At 43.2% G+C, this 21,584-nt stretch overlaps 1 protein-coding gene across 11 annotated transcripts in view; it reads left to right on the top strand.

Moving 5' to 3' along the window:
- The window catches only part of rasal2 (RAS protein activator like 2), a 512,219-nt gene that overhangs the window by 454,081 nt on the left and 36,554 nt on the right, over positions 1 to 21,584 (top strand). For 9 of the 11 annotated variants that reach the window (XM_069937678.1, XM_069937682.1, XM_069937684.1 and 6 more), the window contains 5 exons: positions 2,941 to 3,085; positions 6,283 to 6,519; positions 8,367 to 8,568; positions 16,499 to 16,701; positions 20,026 to 20,902. In XM_069937678.1, coding sequence (XP_069793779.1) covers positions 2,941 to 3,085; positions 6,283 to 6,519; positions 8,367 to 8,568; positions 16,499 to 16,701; positions 20,026 to 20,902 — 1,664 coding nt within the window. The remainder of the gene's footprint in view (positions 1 to 2,940; positions 3,086 to 6,282; positions 6,520 to 8,366; positions 8,569 to 16,498; positions 16,702 to 20,025; positions 20,903 to 21,584) is intronic. The other 2 variants (XM_069937683.1, XM_069937680.1) reach the window with 1 other exon arrangement.

Below are 21,584 nucleotides of genomic sequence, written 5' to 3'. Positions count from 1 at the left end.
GTAAGTCTAGGATGAAATTTTGAGAGTACAGGGTTTGTGGAAGTTTGATATGACATTAGAAACCCTGGCAAATTTCTACAGAGGTGTGGTGGAAAGTGTGCTGACCAGCTACATCACAGTCTGGTATGGAAACACCAATACCCCTCCAAAAGGTAGTGAACACAGCCCAGGACATCACAGGGACAACACTACCCACTATTGAGCGCATCGACAGGGAGCACTGCAGTTGAAGAGCAGCAGCAATCATCAAAGATCCTCACCACCCAGCACACGCTCTGTTCTTGCTGCTGCCATCAGGAAAGAGGTATAGGTGCCACAAGACTCGCACCACAAGGTTCAGGAATAGCTGTTGCCCTTCTATCATCAGACTCCTCAACGAAAAACTCAATCAGAGACTCATTTAAAGATTCTTACTTGTGCACTTTATTGATTTTATTTTTGTTCTATCTGTATTGCATAGTCAGTTTGTTTACATTTGTTGTCTGTTTACAGTTCTTTTATTTGTTTACATGTTTATGCTGTGTATTTTTTGCACTACCAATTAATGGTAATTCTGCACCCACAGGAAAAAGAATCTCAGGATTGTATGTGTGATGTCAATCTCAGGATTGTATGTGTGATGTCTGACAATAAATCTGAAATCTGTATGTTTCTGTCAAGTTCAAAGGCAAGGATAGCAGGCATAGGGAACCTGAGTTTTCAAGGGATATTGGGGATCTTGTTTGGAAGGAGAGAGGTGTATAAACAGATATAGGCAAAATGGAGCAAATGAGATACTTGTGGAGTATTAAAAAGAATGCAAGAATAACCTCAAGAAAGAAATCAGGAAGGCTAAAAGAAGACATGAAGTTACTTTGACAGACAATGTAAAGGAAAATGTACAGGTATATTAAGAGCAAAAGGATAGTAAGGGACAAAATTGATACCCTTGAAGATCAGTGGTCAGCTTTGTATAGAGCTAAAAGAGATGGAAGAGGTCTTCAATGTTATTTTAATCAGTATTCATTCAGGAAAAGAGCTGTGGGAAGTAAGGAAAACAAGCAGTGAGGTTATGGAACCCATACAGATTAAAGAGAAGGAAATCCCCAGGTCCTGACAGGATATTCCCTTGGACCTTGAAGGAGGCAAGGGTAGAAATTGCAGGAGCTCTGGCAGAAATATTTAAAATGTACCTTAGCTACAGACATGGTGTCAGAGGATTGGAGGGTAGCTCATGTTGTTCTGTTGTTTAAAAAAAAGTTCCAAAAGTAACCCTGGAAATTATAGGCCTGTGAGCCTAGTAGTAGGTAAATTATTGGAAGGTGTTCTGAGAGATCTGATATACAATTATTTGAATAGCCATGGACTGATTAGGGATAGTCAATGTGGCTTTGTGGGTGGTCAGTCATGTTTAACCAATCTTGTAGAGTTTTTCGAGGCGATTACCAGGAAAGTTGACAAAGGAAAGGCTGTGGATGTTGCCTACATGGACTTTAGTAAGCCTTTTGACAAGGTCCTGCATGGAAGATTAGTCAGGAAGAGTGGATAAATCCCTAGGACCTGACAAGATATTTCCTGTAGAAATTGCATGGGCCCTGGCAGAAATATTTAAAATGTCTTTTGCCACAGGTGTGGTACCAGAGGATTGGAGGGTAGCTCACGTTGTTCCGTTGTTTAAAAAAGGCTCCAAAGACAACTCCATTTTAAAATACTTGGTTAAAATATGTGTGATGCCTGTGGAGGTTCTGGACTGAAAAGGGGAGGTTAGTCAGGAAGATTTAGACACTAGGTATCCATGGTGAAGTAGTGAACTGGATTCAACAATGCCTGGATGAGAGAAGCCATACAGTAGTGGTGGATCATTGCTTCTCAGATTGGAGGCCTGTGGCTAATGGTGTGCCTCAAGGATTTGTTTGTCATCTATATCAATGATCTGGATGATAATGTGGTAAATTGGATCAACAAGTTTGCAGATAGCATTAAGATGGAGGTGTTGTGGACACCAAAGAAGGTTTTCAAAGTTTCCAGCTGGAAAAAATGGACTGAAAAATGGCTGATGAAATTTAATGCAGACAGGTGTGAGGTGTTGCATTTTGGAAGGACAAACCAAGAAAGGATACACATGGTAGTGCTCTGAGGAAGGGGAACTTCTTCACACAGAGAGTGGTGGAAATGTAGAACAAACTGCCAGCTGAAGTAGTTTATGTGGGCTCAGTTTTTACATTTAAAAGGAATTTGGACAAGTACATTATGGGAGGGGTATGGAGGGCTATCGACTGATAACAGGGACTAGACAAAAAAAATGGTTTGGCACTAGAAGGGCCAAAGAGGCCTGCTTCTGAGTTGTGATATTCTATGTCTATTGTTCTTTGGCTGAAGTCTAGCAGAGAGAGATGACCAGGAATTCTGTGCATTGCTGACAAAAATAAATTTTCACGTGCTTTTCTTTGATGAGAAGTTTAAGGTGCACCATTCTGGGTTTTTTTTTTGTGACAGCAAAAAATCCCTCCAATATCATGAGCCTACTCATGTTAGGTTGTTGAGGAGCATGTTTCCATTGGTCAGCACAAAAACATGGGCCTGTATTGTGGTGTTCAATATCCAATCCTTTGAGATCTACTCTTCTCCATGGCACCTTATTGAATATCTTTTAAAATTCAAGCACGTTACATTTCCCCCTAACATAGCTGCAGTTACAACTGCGAAATAAATGATGGATTCATCAGAAGTAATTACCTTCCTGGTTTTTCTCTCAGATTTGTTCAGTGACTAAATGGAACTTTATTGCTGCAGATTACTAGTGTTCTTTTCTTTTATCGTGCTAAATGATGGCCATTGATTGCATTGGCAAGTCTTTAATCCTCTTTGAGTACCTCTGTTCTTATGGTTTAGAATAGCCATACTGTGAACAGTATGATTGATCACTCATTGATAACATCACCCTCTTGTATCCTGCTTCAGGAGAGTTCATTAAGGCACTTTATGAATCAGATGAAAATTGCGAAGTGGACCAGAGCAAGTGTTCATCTAGTGAACTGCCAGAACATCAAAGTAATCTCAAGATGTGCTGTGAATTGGCCTTCTGTAAGATCATCAACTCCTACTGGTAAGGAAAGTCCTTTGGGAAGGCCACTTGCGAAGATACATCTGAAAAGTCATTGTGACTCTTCCAAAGAATGTAGAACAGACCCTTCAGCCCATGATGTTATGTCAATCCATGTAAACCTACTCTACAAACCCTAATCCTTCCCTCTATTTTTAGGACAGCCATGTGTTCTGAACCTTCCTATTAAACTAGTCTTCACGACCACCCCCAACAATGCATTCGTGGCACCCACCACTCTCTGTATATAAAATAAATATTTCTAATGTCTCCCCTAAACTTTCTTTTACTTACCTAAAACAGATGTCCTCTAGTATTTGCTATTGTTGCCCTGGAAAAAGGTGTTGGCAGTGCACCCCATCTAAGACCCTCATAATTTTGTATAGCTCCATTAAGCCATCTCTCATCTGTAGAGCTCGTCGAAAGAACCAAAGACTTGTTGATCCAAACCAAGGCTTTTATTAGCAAAAGACAGGAGCTCTTCAAAGGTGGCCGACCAGTCCGGAATGATCCGACCTGGCTAGGGACACAACCCTTTAAGGCCCAGACAATAGGCGTGGCTTAGCTCTCAGCCAATCGCTGTAAGCACAGTCTAGATACAGTAACTATATACACTATACATTGGTGATAGATCTGTACTATTACATCATCCTTCGTCATTTCAAAGAGAAGAGCCCTAGCTCTGTCAACCGTGCTTTACATGACATGTTCTCCAATCCTGATAAATCTCCTCTGCACCCTCTCTACAGTAATCAGATGACCAGAACTGAACACGGTAAAGAACAGGCTAGATTCTCCCAACAAACTGGTCTGTAGGTGGTAATCGATTTATTGGCTGTTAAACTATTCCAAAATCAGTTTGGTTTGAGACTTACCAAATGATGCTCGCCACTACCTCTTGTAGTGGTCCAGTTTCTCAGGTCCTTTTTCCACTCATTGGGGCCCTGTTTCTGCATTCCCTGTCTACTCATTGTGGCCCTGTTACTGCATTCCCTGTTCACTCATGAGGTCTCTGGTTCCCACACTCTCTAGGCACTCCTGGAGGCCCCAATTCCTTTTCACACCCTTTTTCCACACTTCCTTTCAACTTGCTCAGTTCACTGGAAAATGTGTTACCATATTATGTTTCTTCTTTTCTTTGGCTTCGCAGACGAAGATTTATGGAGGGGGTAAAAAGTCCACGTCAGCTGCAGGTTCGTTTGTGGCTGACAAGTCCGATGCGGGACAGGCAGACACGGTTGCAGCGGTTGCAGGGGAAAATTGGTTGGTTGGGGTTGGGTGTTGGGTTTTTCCTCCTTTGCCTTTTGTCAGTGAGGTGGGCTCTGCGGTCTTCTTCAAAGGAGGTTGCTGCCCGCCAAACTGTGAGGCGCCAAGATGCACGGTTTGAGGCGTTATCAGCCCACTGGCGGTGGTCAATGTGGCAGGCACCAAGAGATTTCTTTAGGCAGTCCTTGTACCTTTTCTTTGGTGCACCTCTGTCACGGTGGCCAGTGGAGAGCTCGCCATATAACACGATCTTGGGAAGGCGATGGTCCTCCATTCTGGAGACGTGACCCATCCAGCGCAGCTGGATCTTCAGCAGCGTGGACTCGATGCTGTCGACCTCTGCCATCTCGAGCACCTCGACGCTAGGGATGAAAGCGCTCCAATGGATGTTGAGGATGGAGCGGAGACAACGCTGGTGGAAGCGTTCTAGGAGCCGTAGGTGGTGCCGTGCCGGCTCACCATATTATGTAGCATCTAATAAAATGAATTAAGGGTGTTGAACTGAAAATAGAAATAACATCCAACAGGTTAATTCCACTAAAGTCTGGGTGTGCCAGATTATTAGAGCCAAAAATTAATGAAACCATTCAGCCATCCTTGTTCATTTATTTTGAAACCCGCATATCTCTGGGCCTTATGGTAATAATGCTGTCCATTTTTCTCTGCTGATGTTACCTGACGCACTGAGTCCCTGCAGCTTCTCTTTGTTCACTCAAGATTCCAGCATCTACGGTTTTGGTGTCTCTCTTCCTGATGTCAATTCTGAATTTACCACTTGCCAGTATAAACTTTTGTTTTCTGCATCATTGTTGAATTTGTATTTTTCTTTCTTTGTTATGCCTCTTCTTCCATCAATATTTTGTGGAAATTAGTTACTTTATGGAGACTTTGTAAGGTGAAGAAAATAACAAGGGGAAAATCTCAAACCCAATATGAGAAAAGAAAAACACTATAATTTTGATGTCACACAAAATAAATCCACAATTAACTGAAGGAGGATTAAGGATCTAGATAAGAAACTTCTCCACTTTGAGATTATTGAGGCAGAGAGATGCTGGGAGATCTAAAAGCGAAGAGAGTGAACTCAGCTCTGGATCTCCTCAAAAACACCAATTCATACATACGGCTGCTTTTCATAGACCACAGCTCTGACTTCAGTACCATTATTCCCTCAGTGCTGGTCAAGAAGCTACAAACTCCAGGCCTCTGCAACTGGATCCTTGACTTTCTTTTCGGAAGACCAGTCAGTACGATTGGAAGCAACGTCTTCTTCTCACTGATTATCAACACAGGCACACCCCAAGGATGTGTGCTTAGCTCCCATGTCTGTGTGGCCAGGCACAATTCCTATGCTATCTACAAATTTGCTGATGACACCACAGTTGTCTGCAGAATCACAAATGACAAGGAGGAAGCGTACAGGAGGGTGATAGATCAGCTGTTTGAGAGATATAACGCCAACAACCTTGTGCTCAACGTTAGCAAAGGCAAGGAGATGATTGTGGACTTCAGGAGGAAGTCAGGGGAATACAATCCAGTCCTCATTAAGGGCTCAGCATTGGAGAGGGTCAAGAACTTCAAATTCCTGGGTGTCACATCTCCGAGGATCTGTGCTGGAGTCTCCATGTTGATGCAATCATAGGAGTCTGAAGACGAGCACTCAACAGCACAAGGACAGCTTCTTCCCCACTGCCATCAGATTCCTGAATAACCAATGAACCAAAGACACTGCCTTACTTTTCGTGCACGATTATATTTTTTATTTATTTATTGTTGCAAGATGGTTTATAATTTGAATATTTGCATGATGCTGCTGCCACAAAACACTGAATTTCGTGACTTGTTCACGACAATAAATTCTGATTCTGAACTCTATTCAGACCAATTACTGCTCTGTCCACCAGCCCGTTCACTATTTTTCATTTTTATTTCAGTGTATTTCCACGGGAACTGAAAGAGGTCTTCGCCTCATGGAAGCAGCAATGTTTAATCCGTGGGAAGCACGAAACCAGCGAGCGCCTGATCAGTGCCTCACTCTTCCTTCGCTTCCTCTGCCCTGCCATCATGTCACCCAGCCTCTTTGGCCTGATGCAGGAATACCCAGATGATCGGACTTCTCGTACCCTCACCCTCATCGCCAAAGTGATCCAGAATCTTGCTAATTTTACAAAGTATGTAATGTGATGCTGTCGTGCTTTCATTTGTGTCCATTTTTTGCATGGAAATTATGTTTGATGTTCAATTTATTGTCAGTTACACAAGTATAATCGATAGATGCAGCGGTTCTCACTCACTGCAGCCACACAGTCAGATGCACCAAATATAATAGTAATAGTTTAAAACAGTGAGTTTCAAACTGCCCTCCTAAACTCACATACCACTTTAATTAATCCCTATGCCATAGGTGCTCTGTAATTAGTAAGGGATTGCTTAAGGTGATATGTGAGTGGGAAGAAAAAGGTTTGAAAACCATTGTTTTAATCGTGCCTAATTGACTCGTTATGTGCATGGTTTAATAACTGAAGGAAATAGGACAATGACAGTTTTTCTCAAGCAAAATATTTCAGCTGGAATGTGAGTTTAGGGGGGCAGTTTGAAAACCACTGGTTTAAAACTTTAAAAAAAAAAGACCAAAACAGAGATTTTAAATATTCACAGTTCCAGTTAGTGCAAGAAAATAAGGGTTGTTCCAGTCATGCACTTATGGTTCAAGTGAGTATAGCTCGGGAAAGATCATAAGCTTGATAGGTGTTGGATAAAAACTGTTCTTTCACCTGGAGGTACTGGACTTCAGGCTTCTGTATGTTCTGCCTGAAGGTAGCCGGGAGAAAAGGTTGTGACCAGCATAATGGGGGTCATTTATGATATTGGCTGCTTTCTTGAAGCTTTGCTTCACATAGATGTCAGTCATGGATGGGGGTTTGGTGGGGGTGGGGGGGGTGGTGTTCAGAGCCTGTGATGGACTTGGATTGAAGTTGCTTCTTTGTTTAAGATGGAAATAGAGCCCTAATTCATTTTTTTAAGTAATTCTTCATCTAAATGAATATCTGTGTGAATAAATTTCATTGAGGGCATTAGATTTTTTTATTGTAAATGTTGAAGGAGCTAATTATAATAACAGGTTGAAGAAGTGTGTTAACTCAGTCTATGAAAGTGGCACTTGGAAGGACACTGTAGTGAAAAATGTGTTTGGCATATGCATCTCTGGCTGCAGTATAAGTTTACAAAATTTGGAACTTCATGACACGGCTATACAAGGCGTTGGTGAGACCACAACTGGAGTACTGTGTTCAGTTCTGGTTGCCCAGCTGCAGGAAGGATGCCAATAAATTGTAGGGGGTGTGAAAGAGACGTCCCACAATGTTGCTAGGACTATTGGAAGAGAATGGATAGGTTTGGTCTTTACTTTCTGAAACATAGGATGCTGTGGGGGGGGGGGGGGGGGGGGGGCGTGGTGACGATAGAAGCTTCTAAAATCATGAGGTAGGTGATTCTAGAACTTGAGGGCATAGGTTTAAGGTGAGAAGGAAGTATTAAGAGGGACCTGAGGGGCAACCTTTTCACTCAGGGTGGTCTGTATCTGAAAAGAGTGCCAGAGCAAGCTGTGGAAGTGAGTACAATTGCATTTCAAAAGGCATTTGGACAGATGTATGGATAGGAAAGGCTGAGAAAGTTCAAGATCTGGACCAAATGCAGGCAGATAAGACCAGCAAAGAATGCCATCTTGGTTAGCGTGGACGAGTTGGGCCAAAGGCCCTGTCTGGCTTCCTGACTCTTCCAATTTCCTGAATGTGAGGACACTGGTAATATATTGGAATGTTAAATCTAGATCTTCTTTACATTCCAGCCATGTCATTGGATCCACAGAAAGTCTGTTAAGAATGGATATTTACCTGGCTTTAGTTCAAGGCATTGTTGACCATGTGACACAGGCTGTACTGATCTTGAAAGCCATCTGTCATTTCCCACTGAGACAGTCAGCACTTCATCCTACACTCACTTACATTAATTTCCACAGGTTTGGGAACAAAGAAGAGTACATGGCATTTATGAATGATTTTCTGGAACATGAGTGGAGTGGGATGAAGCGTTTTCTGCTGGAAATCTCCAACCCTGACACAATATCCAATACACCAGGATTTGAAGGATATATCGATTTAGGTCGTGAGCTCTCTGTCCTGCACTCATTGCTCTGGGAAGTGGTGTCACAGCTTGATAAGGTACTTCACACTGATTAAATTATCAACCATTAAATACTGTAATTAAGGCACAATTTTGAACTTGTTTGAACATCTGATGTTTTTAATCCTAAATGTAATGTTTTTTTTTAACCTAATAACCTTTATTTTTACCAAAGTTTTTAAATACTTTACTGCTGATTTAATACATTTGTCCACTTTTCTGATTAATCCGGAAGTTGGCGTTGAGGCAAATGTTGTTGCTTCATTAGGTTGGGAAACTGTTTTCAATAATGTCTCTGCATGGTACGATATGGTTGAGAGCAGTGTGGGGTGGATAAATGATACTGTGCAACTGATAAGAATGGTAATTACTTAATGAGGTAAAATGCAATTCTTCCCAGAGGAATCATGTAATCTCCAGTCTTTCTGTTAGCTGAATCTAAAAAGCAGAGTTTTGGGACTCAATAAAAATAAAAAATGTTTTAATTAGTAAGCATGGTGATATATTAGGTGATGAAATAATTTTGCTGAGCTTAATTCTTTCCAGTTATCCCTGATTAAAGTGATACAATAGGACTTGGCTTTGAGAATTAGCTCTACTACAATTAATTGGAGACACAGAGTGCATCAGAGCCCCTACTTCCTCAGAAGCCTGAGGACATTTGAACGTCCCTCAACAACTTCCACAGATGTATAATTGAAAGCATCCTCTCAGGGTGCATCACTGCATGGGACGGGAACAGCTCTGTTCATGACCGCAATAAATTGCAGAGGGTTGTGAACATGGATCAGGTTCTCCCACATGCTCCCCTGCTCTGACTCCATTGACAACTCCCACTACCTTGGAAAAACAGCAAACACGTTTAAAGATTCTTCCCAACAGAGTCAAGGGAAGTTAGGAAAAATGCTGTGAGATCATGGAACCAATGCAGTTTAAACAGGAGGAAGTGCTTGCAGTCTTAAAGCAAATAAAGATGGATAAATCCCCAGGGCCTGACAAGATATTTCCTCAGGCCTTGAAGGAGGAAAGAGTAGAAATTGCAGGAACTCTGGCAGAGATACTTAAAATGTCCTTAGCCACAGTAGTGCCGGAGGATTGAAGGGTAGTTCACATTGTTACATTGTTTTAAAAAAACACTCCTAAATTAACCCTGGAAATTATAGGCCAGTGAATCTGATGTCAGTAAATTATTGGAAGGGTTTCTAACAGATTGGATATACAAGTATATGGATAGCCAGAGACTGATTAAGGAGAGTCAACATGGCTTTATGCGTAGTCGGTTGTGCTTAACCAATCTTATAGACCTTTTTGAGGAAGTCATCAAGAAAGTTGATGAAGGAAAGGCTTTGGAAATTGTCTACATGAACATTAGGAAGGTCTTTGACAAGGGCCCACATGGGAGATTAGTCAGGAAGGTTTAACCAAGGGGAAGCTTTTATAAAAAACTCACATTCCCCTTTAAGTATTCCCTATGCCATAAGTGCTCTGTGATTAGTAAGGGATTTCTTAAGGTGGTCTGTGAGTGGAAAGAAAAAGTTTGAAACCACTGTTTTAATTGTACCTAATTGACTCGTTATGTGCATGGTTTCTTAACTCCAAAGGAAATGGGCCAATGACAATTTTTCTCAAGCAAAATATTTCAGTAACAATTATGTTGAGAGCAGTGATTCTCAACCCTCCCTTCCCACTCACGTACCATTTTAAGCAATCCCTTACTAATCACAGAACACCTATGGCATAGAGATTACTTAAGGTGGAATGTGAATTTAAAAAAAAAAGTTGCCCAGCCCCTGGTTTAGGTGCTCGGTATTTATGCTAAACTGGATTTGACATTAGCTATACAAGAGATGCCAGAGAGTGGTGGTGGATGATTGTTTCTCAGACTGGAGGTCTGTGACTAGTGGTGTGCCTCAGGGATTGGTGCTGGGACCATTGTTGTTTGTCATCTATATCAATGATCTGGATGACAATGTGGTAAATTGGATCAGCAAGTTTGCAAATGACACAAAAATTGGAGGCATTGTGGACAGTAAATAAGGTTTTCAAAGCTTGCAGAGGGATCTTGTGTAGCTGGAAAAATGAGCTGAAAAATAACAGATGGAATTTAATGCATAAAGTGTGAGGTATTGCATTTTGGAAGGACAATCCAAGAAAGGACATACACAGTAAATGGTAAGGCACTGAGGAGTGCAGTAGGACAGAGGGATCTGGGAATTCAATACATAATTCCCTGAAAGTGGTGTCACAGGTAGATAGGGTTGTAAAGAGAGTTTTTGGCATATTAGCCTTCATAAATGAAAGTATTGCGTATAGGAGTTGGGATGTTATGGTAAAGTTGTTGTAAGATGTTGGTGAGGGAAAATTTGGAATATTGTGTGCCGTTTTGGTCACCTAACTACAGGAAAATTTTCAATAAGATAGAAAAAGTGCAGAGAAAATTTACTAGGATATTCCTAGGACTTTTGGAACTAAGTTACAGGGAACGGTTAAATAGTTAAGGACTTTATTCCCTGAAACATAAAAGAATAAGGGGAGATTTGTGAGAAGTATTTAAAATTTGAGATAGATAGACAGAGTAAATAAAGGTAGTTTTTTTCCACTGAAGATGAGGTATAAATCAAAGGAAATAGGTCAAGGGTGAAAGGAGAAATGTTTAGGGGAAACTTCACACAGAGAGTGGTGGGTGTGTAACATGAGCTGCCAGTTGCAGTGGAGAATGCAGGCTCAATTTTAACATTGAAGAAGAATCTGGACAGGTAGGTAGCAGAAAAATAGTACAGCACAGACTGGAAGGGCTGAAGGGCCTGTTTCTATGCTGCAATGTTCTATGATTCTAACTGGGCCACACTCTCTTTACCCCTTCCCACGGGGAAGTAGATACATGAATGTGAGAATGCGCACCACCAGATTCAAGGACATTTTTTTCCTCCAGTTATCAGTCTCCTGAATGAACCTGACAAAAGTATGATTATGTTGCCTTTGCTCTGTCCCAACTGATCTCTTTCTGTAATACTGCAGTTCTTTACTGTGTCTTACTCCTGTACTCTGGATTAGACGTCAAGCTTTCAAAACAAATTTATCGCTGCATCTTGAAGAAAGTACAGATGCTGGAATCTGGAGCTAAAGCAAACTACTGGAGAAACTTAGCAGGTCAGGTAGCATCTATGGAAGCAAAGGGATAAGCCAATGTTTTGAGTCAAAAACATGCATCAGTATTGAGAGCTCAGGCAGAAGATAGCCAGTCTAAAGAGGTGAGAAGGAAGGGTGAGGCAGGGGCCAGCAGGCGATAGATGGAATCAGATGAAGAGAGGGGTGATGGGTGGATGGAGTCAGGAAGAGGAGTGGTGGAGGTTGTCAGGTGGAAGTATAGAAGAAGGCGTGTAAGTTTGGAGGTAACCCAAGCAGTCAGAATTCAGTGAGAAGAAGGCCACATGATTGGACATTTGGCAGCCCATCCATTGCAGAGTCACTATCACCATATCATTGCACCTCTTTCTCCTGTATGAAAGCACTTTCCATGCATTTCACTGCTCCTCATCAGTAGATGACTGAAATCCAGTCTGCATTACCTGTAGATGTTGTACTTCAGAGAATTCTGAAGGTCCTCTACCTTCCAGAACAGCTGCACAGAAGCTGTGCTGTTTGGTAATCAGCTGTAGATCTTGGACTCAGCAATTTGGAAGGAAAAAAAATGAGAAATCATCTAAGTTGGGACAGCTTGTGACATTTAGGGAAAGGTCTTGGGAGAAGAGGTCTTCTACTGTAGCTGTTGACTCCTAGTTGAGTCAATTTGAAATTGATCCTATTGAGTTAAATGGTGACATCTTGCAATGTGTTTGGGGGGAGGGGGTGTACTTAGTGTGAAGAGGGGAACTTTGTCCGCACAGGGACTCACATCAATACTGTAACAACATTCAGGGCCCTAAACTGTCCTTCAAGTGAAGCAATGCTTAACTTGTGAATCTGTGGGAGTCATCTGCATTCGGTGCTCCCGTTGTGGTCTTCTCTCTATAGGAGAGACTAGACGCAGACCGCAAGATGGTTTCATTGAGCACCTTCGCTCTCTCTGCAACAATGGCCAATCATTTCAGTTCCACGTCCCGATTCTGAGCTGACATCCATGTCCATAGCCTCAGGTGTACTTAGGCCACCTGCAAATTGAAGGGACAGCATCTAATATTCCAACTGGGAGCTCTCCAACCAGATGGTATTAACATTAACTTCTCAGATTTCTGATAGGCCACTACCCTGTCACCCTCTCTTCCCTATCTCTTCCCTGTCTCCTTTCCTCCAGCTCTCCACCCTCTTCCCTCTCCATTCCGAGAGCTAACCCCTCCTAATATAACATCAGCTTTTTTTCTCTAGAGCCCTCCCACCCATATCCTCTTGCCTGTAGATCTGTGCTCCTTTCCCCGCCTATTTATTCAGATTCCTGCCTGCTTTTTGCTCATACTTTTCAGGCTTGGGCCTGAAATGTTGGTTATGTATCTAAGCTTTTTATAGTGGAAAAGAAAACACCGAGGATGGATTCAGCAGGCGAACTCCAATCTGGCTAGGGGGGTGCACTCAGAGGTGGAGCGACTCTCTCCACCTCCTTCATGAAGGAAATGCCTCTGAAAGCAGCTGCAAAGGAGCAGGCTGATGACATGGTGATGATGTTGTCAACCTGCAGCCCAGGAGTGTGAATTTTAAGGCTCTCATTGTGTTCAGATACTTAGGACTCACATCACTCACATCATTACTCTCTTCATATTAGTGAGGGCAAAGGTTTTTTGTTATTTTGGGTGGGAGGGAATGTCTATATTGATTTTTCACTTGCTGGCATGTATGGATGACGTCACGGCGATGGGCGGTGCTACTGCACCACTCGCCCCGCCTTCCTCAGCTCCAGAATACAGTCCTGATGCTATTCTATGAAGGCAATGCTGGATCAGCCTGATAGGCCTTCTCCATAAAAAGGTAAATTCACCTTTTTTTAAAGCCGGCTTTAATGTGGGATTACACCATTAAAAGGCCTTTTATCTTTGCTACATAAAGAACACTGTGATTTGCTAAGTTTCACCAAACTTTTTGTCAGAGAAACTCAATCACAGCGTCTACAAATTTTCTTATTTAACTTTATACTGTCACAACGAATATGTTTGCAACAGGCTAATGGGTGGGGATGAGATGATGAATCTGTGACCACCATCAATGCCTCATATTATTCATCTCTGTCAGCTCATTCCTTAGCTTTTCCCTTGCTCCAGGGTAAAAGAAGCCCAGCCTGTCCCACTGGAGTCAGACATCATTCAGATAATCTCCTCTGCACCATTTCAGAAAAAGCCACATCCTTCTGCAGTTCTAGAAATAACTGATTCATTACTGATCTCAGCACCTTTTCTGTGCCATTGCCCAAAAGTCCCCAATTTTTTTCAAAAATGTGGGGATCGCAATCTTAATTACTTCTAATGACCTCTCGTAAACAGAGAACTCCAGAGATTTACCACCCATTGTAAAGAGAAGTTTCAATGCCCCTCTTCTTTCAGTGACTGGCCCTTGTAATTATGTTCACTTATTCATGACCCTCCTACTAATGAAAACATCCCAACATCTACTCTGTCATGCTCTCAGGATATTACATCTTTCAATAAGGTCACCATTATTTTTACTCATCGCCAAAAATTGGACAGTCCTCCCATCCGGGAATTCACCAGGTGCATTTATTTTGTTGTCTCCTTTGCTACTGTATCCTTCTTCAGGGAAGTGGACCAAAACTGTGTGTATTAATCCAGGTGCATCCTCATCCATGCATGTCCTGTATAATTGGAACAAGTCTTCCCAATGTTTTAAAATCCAGCCCCTTTGTGCTGCTTGCCCTCTAAACTGCTCACTGCACTTGTCTATTAACTTTTTGTCATTCATGCATAAGGATACTTGATCCATTTGTTCTTCACTCTTAACAGTCACTCCCGACAGTACTTTATCAGTCCCCATGCTGATCCCACTGCCACGCTCTCTCCCAACAGTGCTGTATCAGTCCCCACACTGATCCCTCTGCCCCGCTCTCTCCCGACAATGCTGTATCAGTCCCCACGTTGATCCCGCTGCCACGCTCTCTCCCAACAGTGCTGTATCAGTCCCCACACTGATCCCAGTGCCCAACTCTTTTCCATAATCCTTTATCATTCCCAAATCTGATCCCAAAGCCCCACACCTTCCTGACAGTACTGTATCATTCCCCACATTGATCCCACTGCCCCACTATCTCCCATTAATGCTGTATCAGTACCTGTAAGCTTTCTGACTGAACTAAAAGAAGTGATTGACCAAGGAGTCTACAAAGAATTCACCTTGGAGGAATTATCAATGTTTGTTGGAATGATCAACGATGCTTGGGATGACCATACTTTAACATATTACATGAAAGTAAATAGTAACAGTCACGCTATTGGACCATCATAACTTTGAAAAATCACAAGTCAGACCATCATAAGTAGGGGAGCACACACACACACACACACACACACACACACACACACACAAAGCACACACACACGCACACACACACACACACACACACACGCACACACACACACAAAATAAATATACATAAATATTTTGGCATGATTTACTCAGTTTTAGATACTATTCATCAATCTCACAGATTCCAGGAAGAAGCTATTTCCCAGCCTGCCAGTCCTGATTTTGATACTCCTGTATCACCACCTTAATCGTAATGGGTCCAAGATACTGTGTGGTCCTTGTACATAATCACAGAACCATTAATTCTAATCTTAAGAAGTGGTATGGTGTATTGGCCTTCATAAGTTGAGGGAATGAGTTCAAAAACCGTAAGGTAATGCTGCAGCTCTATAAAACACTGGTTAGACCAACTTGGAGTATTACATTAATTTCTGGTCACCTTATTTCAGGAAGGATGTAGATGCTATGGAAAGAGAACAGAGGAAATTTACCAGAAGTTGTCTAGATTAGAGGCAATATCCTGGTAAAGGCAAGGTTGTCCAAGCCAGGATTTTTCTCTCTGGAGTGAGAAAGGATTAGAGGTGATGATTTTTGTATACTGTATAAGGTTATGAGGGGCAAAAGTAGGGTGGACAATCAGCACCTTTTTCTCAGGGAGACAATAGCAAATATGAGAAGGCATCTATTTCAGAGGAGAAAAGTTGGTGAAGATGTTAGAAGTAAGTTTGTTTACACAGAGAGTGGTGGGTGCCTTGAATGCAATGGCAAGGGTGGTGGAAAAAGCTGATACAAATGCAAATTCAAAAAACTCTTTGATAGTCACTTGAATGTCAGAATAATGGAGAGTTGTATGTGTGAGGTAGGAAAGGGTTAAATTGTTGTGGTTTACATAGTTAGGCATAACATCGTGGGCTGAAGGGCCTGTACTATGCTTTAATGTTCTGTGTTAAGTGATGTACCTTAACCAAAAGTAGCATCATGTTGAATGCTCAGTCTGAACACCTTTCTTTTTGTCAAGGCTGAAATCCATTGTTCACTGCATATTCTTTCTGTCTTATAAGTAGAAGTATTAATTAACATTTTGAATATCAAGTGAGCATGACAATTATTTGCATGTATCAGCAGTTTGGTTTTACTCTCATTTTTCAGTCTGTTCATTTGCTTGTGAATCCTTCCCAACCATCCTTCCCTCCCTCTGGGTGGATGCACCCATTTCTTTCAAGTTGTTTGAATTATTGAATGCATTTATTTTGCATGTTTCGTATATTTGAATGCTGCATCACTGTGGAACACTTTGAGACCACATTGTGCTACCTTGGTTTTGTTTCTAATTTATTTGTGTGCCCTTTCTCTCCTCTCCTCCCCTCTGTGTTTCCCTGTCCTGCTCCCTTCCTCGCCATGGTCATCACGGGTCATGTTGCTCGGCACATCTGCATTCCGGTCCGTTCGCGCCATCCTCCACCCAATGTCTTGTGGATGTTTCCACGACAACCGTCCAACCAGGGTGAAAATTCGTTTCTGCAGGCGACAGTGGCCAAGCTCGGCCCTCTCCCGCGCATACTCGGCGACATCACCAAGTCGCTGACCAGCCCCACGCCGATCCAGCAGCAAGTCCGCCGCTTCAGCGAGCACGTCAGCTCTTCCCCAAATGTGAGCGGCAGCGTGTCCTCTGGACTGCAGCGGATATTCGAGGATCCAAATGACAGGTAGGAATGGAATTTGTCACCAGATATCCCTCCACCCCCACACCCCTCTGCACTCACCTCTGCAGTGCCTGTTGGCTGCCTGTGGTCCTCAGAAAATTCCATTTCCTTTGCAATGAAACCATTTCCATAGGAAGAGACTGCTGAGTTCTATCTACCCCAAATTGCAATACAGCACAGAAGCTATCAAGTTTCAGATGGAAGGGGAGGGAATTGTTAGAATGCAATTTAGGATTAGTTGTCAAAATCAAGTTATTTTGTCTTCAAAGCAAGTGATCAGCGAGAGGAGGAGGACAGAGAATTTTGCCCCTTTTATTTCTTATCCCCTCTCTCACAACAAAACTTGAGCTGCTGATAATGGATGCAAATGCCTGGAAGGGAGGGCTGGGTTATCAGGGGGAGGAGGGTTGGCGTCATGTGGGGGGGGGCATTCACAGGGCCATGCCCTCCCAAAATGAGTTATTGTGCCCCCCCACCTGAACACGAACAGTGCACAAAACTGCCACACGATCAGCATTTTATGCCCACCCTCCCAAAGCGGTTATCCTAATGCCCCCCCAATTAGATTTGTTCTGACGCCGACTCTGTAGGAGGGGTGACCTCACAGGGGATTGCAAAATGATGAGGGGTATAGAAAAGGAAGATGGCCACAGTTTCTCTCCTAGGATGAGAAAGTATAAAGCATGGGGGTGTAGGTTAAAGGTAAAAGAGGTGTAATTTGAAGGTGATGTGACGGGCAGGTTTTTTTCCACACAAGAAATGGAACAAACTGCCAGGGGAGGTTGTTGAGGTTGATATCATTGCAACATTTAAAAAGCTTGGATAGGAAAGGAGTGGGTTTAAAAAGAAAGTCTGCAGACACTGGGTTGATTGCAACATGCAAAGGTGCTGGAGAAACCCAGCAGGTCACTCAGCATCCTCAGGAAGCAAAGAGTAGCCAACATTTTGGGCCTGGGCCCTTTGTCAAGGTATAAGCAAAAACAGACAGGCACCTGAATTTAAAGGTGGAGGGGAGAGGGAGAGGAATGGGTAATCTAGGTATCACGAGTTCCAGATCCTTGCCACCCTCACATCATTCCCTCTTTGAACTTAATCTGTGGCCCCCATTGACTTATTGCTCTGCTAAGGGTGAGAGGTCTTTCTCACACTGCCTTGGGCCATCAGTGTATGAATGGGACTGAGCTGGAATGGTCTCTGTGGGCAAAATGATTTCTGTTGTCATGAGATTAGGAACAATTAACCATTTCTTGCCCTCAGTCTCCTTTTACCACCTTTTCTTCGTAAAAGCACATCCGTCTGCAGCTGCTCTCTCTCTCTCTCTCTGGAATTATGTGCAGATCAAGTTTAAAATCCTGTGAATGAGCCAATAAAATGCCCTTTTAACCATCTTATCCACATACACTGGGATTTCCAAAGTCCCCTGCTCATCCTTCTTTTGTAAGTAAAGAAGCAAGGAAATGCTCTTCAACACCTCGCTCCTGTTTCCCACCCCCACTGTAAGATCAGCACTGATCTTTTGCTGCAGTGTTACCTTGCCTAACCATGTGTTGTGCATTGTCTGGCCTTGTTTGCTTTCCTAAATACATTACCACAAGCTTCACTGGACATTGGCTACTTTTTCCTATCATGACCAGATCATTTGTATCTCTCTGCAGTGTTTCTATTCCTTTGCTCCAACCACCCTGTAACTTCTGCATCCTCTGCATACTTTTTAAGTTCAAGCCATTGACACCTGCAACAAAAAAAAGACCTGCGGAATACATAGCACATAGTCGTCTCATCACAAAACCATAGGTCTTCTATTGCTAAGCCAATTTTGAGTGACGTTTGCCACTTTCTCATGGACCCCATTAGCTTTCCTGAACCCTTTCCTTTGTTACAATTCATGCACAGACATTTTTCTGACACCATGCCTCCATGAAACATCCTCATAACGTTTAATCGAGTTGGTCAGATGTGATCTTCCCTTTATAAACCCACGCAGATTGACCTCTATTGAACCATACATATCTGAGTATTGGTTTCAGTTCTTCCAGAATTTTTTCCAATGATATGTAATTATTCGGTTAGTCCCTTAACAATGGCCCCACGGTTTTCCAGCTTTGCAGTACCATCCCTGCAGTTGAAGTGGTTTGAAAAATGATAAGCAGATTTCTGCTATTTCTTGCTCTTCTCACGTTAACGGCTTTAGACAGATTTTATCCAGATTTTTAAAAATAAAGGCACTTGGAGATGATTAAAAACTAAAGCAAGATAATGTTTAAAACTTTCCTTCCTCCTTTGCCTTTTAATTTACAGATTCACCATGGTAGTGAATGGAGGATTGAACCCAGTTCCCATTTTGGGCTCCATCCCATGATTTGTCCCAAATTTATGACACTGGGTTTAATCATGTGACCCAATGCTGCTTGTTAACTGTTTTGCCTATTTTAGTTCCTTAGTTCTTATATAATTTCATTCCTGCATGTTCTCTTCTGTCCAGACCTTCTGCAAAATTGAACACTTGATATTTGCCATCAGCTTCTTGTTTTTGTCGTAATGAATCCCAAATGATGCTTGAACATCTTCGAGTGCAGATTTTAGCCTTCCATCCTTTGCTAAGCACAGGCATATTCTGCTCTGAATTCTCTCTGATTTCTTCCTTGATAGGCTGCAGCTGTGGAGCCTCATCCAGCAGATAACTCAACAGATTCACTACTCTCTGGGATTACCAGTTCCTCCTCATCTCCATCCTAAATCTACGCCCTCGAATCTTGAGGTCTTGTCCCCTAGTTCCTGTCTCATCTACCAGTGGAAAAACCTTGTGGCTTCTACCTTATCTATTCCTTTACAGTTTTATGCTTCCATTTGATCCTACCTTTTTTTTAAAAACTTTAACAATACTGTAAGCTCTTACAGTCCATGAAACCCAATTTGACCCAATCAACTGACCAACACCCATACATTTTTGGAGGGAGAGAGGAAACCAGAGGACCCAGAGAAAACCCACACAGATCATGAGGAGAACATACAAATTCCTGACGGACAGTGGCAGATTCGAACCCAGGTCACTGGTGCTGTGATGTGGTCAGTCCAAAACTATTCAATCTCAGAAGCTAACCCTCTCATCTCTGAAATTATTCCAATAATCTAAGACTAAAGCACAGACAACCCTTCGATCTTCTTGCCTGCAATTAAACACCACCTTGATCAGTGAGTTATCAACAATATCTGGTGGAAGGAAATTAAGATTTGGGTGGAGAATAAATGTAAATGAAAAGTGAAATTGGGAAACAGATTTGTGAGGGAGTGTTATTAGGCAAACAAAGAGTGTATTTTCCTTTTCAGTGACATGCAGCAATTGCAGTCTCCGACTCAAGAGAACGTGGAGGGACTGTTCCATAGCAAGCAACACTTCGCAGGTCAGCCAGCCTCCACGCACAGCATGACATACTCCGACAGAGACGAGGAAGAGCCCGCCCTCCATAACGGCAGGAGCGTGTCACTTGTTGATCTGCAGAGCACCCCTGTGGCCCAGGGTACAGACAGCATTCCATTAGTGCCCGGTGTGCCAGCGAGGCTCCCTGGCAGCCAGGCCTCAGTTGCACAGACGGCAACCATCAAGCAGCTTCGGGAGGTGCAGAGTGGGGCGCAGAGTGCCCCTCAGGTCCGCAGACCCTTACATCCAGCCCTGAGCCAACAGAGTAGCCTACAGCCTCTGTCCTTCCAAAACCCCGTTTACCAGCTGAGCAACCCTCCAGCAGCAAGTGGCAGAGCCGGCATGGACTCAAGCTCGGAGAACTTGAGCACCACCAGCTCTCGAAGCCACACCAATAGCGAAGAGCTGATCAGCAAGCTGAGTGGCCCAAGTAACAGCAGCATTGAGGACTTTGCCAAGCGCAGCGCACACAGTGAGGATTTCTCCAAGCGGCATGCCGTGCCAGACAGGAATAACGTGCCCGTGGCACTGCCTCGGCAGAACAGCGTGGGGCCTTCGCAGCTGCGCAGGACGGAGCTGTCGGGGTCTAGCGGGCGAGCGAAGGCACCCCGCTCTTTGCCGCTCAGCGCGTCGCAGAGGAGCACAGGGAGTATGACTGGGTTGCCATCGATATCACCCGAACCCCCACACAGTGAAAACCGGTCACGCCAACCATCAACATCGTCAAGAGGAGAGAGTCCCCTGCCCAAAGTTCGGGCAGTGCACAGGCAACAACAAACACAGCAGGTAAGGAAGCTCTTGGCTTCAAAATTGTTGAGTTCAGGAGTTGGGATATTATGATGAAGTTGTACCAGACATTGAGGAGGCCATATTGGGAGTACGGTGTGTTGTTTTGGTTACCTACCTGCAGGGAAGATATCAATAAGATTAAAAAAGAGAGCAGAGAAGATTCACAATTCTGTTGCCATGATGTGAGGAGCTGAATTACGGGGAAAGGTTAAACAGGTTCAGACAGGAGCGGAAGGAGGAAGGGGGCAGGGAGAGGAGTGCAGGCTAACGGGTGGAAGAGTAGAAGAAAAAAACAGGTGATTGGGGGAGGGGTAGCTCTCTGAATGCAAAGGAAAGGGCAGTGGGGAGCTGGAGCAGAGGGTTCATGAAAGAGACAAGGGAGGGGTTTAACAGAAACTGGAGATCAATGTTAACGCCATCTGGTTGGAGAGTGCCCAGACAGAATATACCAGGGGTGGCCAAACAGCAGCTCGCGAGCCACATCCAGCTCTTTGACATATAGTATGCGGCTCGCGACAGTAGCGTATATGCCGTTGTAAAGGACGATTAGCTAAACTTCAAATTTTTATCTTAAATTGGGTCGTCCTATACAAAGAGTCTAAAATGCATACCTTGACAATGAAGTTGCAACTCCACTGCATCTTCTTGCTGGCTCCAACATAAAATCCTGAGCATGCCC

This window comes from Narcine bancroftii, chromosome 5 (genome assembly GCF_036971445.1).
Source record: "Narcine bancroftii isolate sNarBan1 chromosome 5, sNarBan1.hap1, whole genome shotgun sequence".
Lineage (NCBI taxonomy): Eukaryota > Metazoa > Chordata > Chondrichthyes > Torpediniformes > Narcinidae > Narcine > Narcine bancroftii.
Note: the sequence above shows the minus strand (reverse complement) of the source record. Positions and strands in the feature narration are given on the sequence as shown.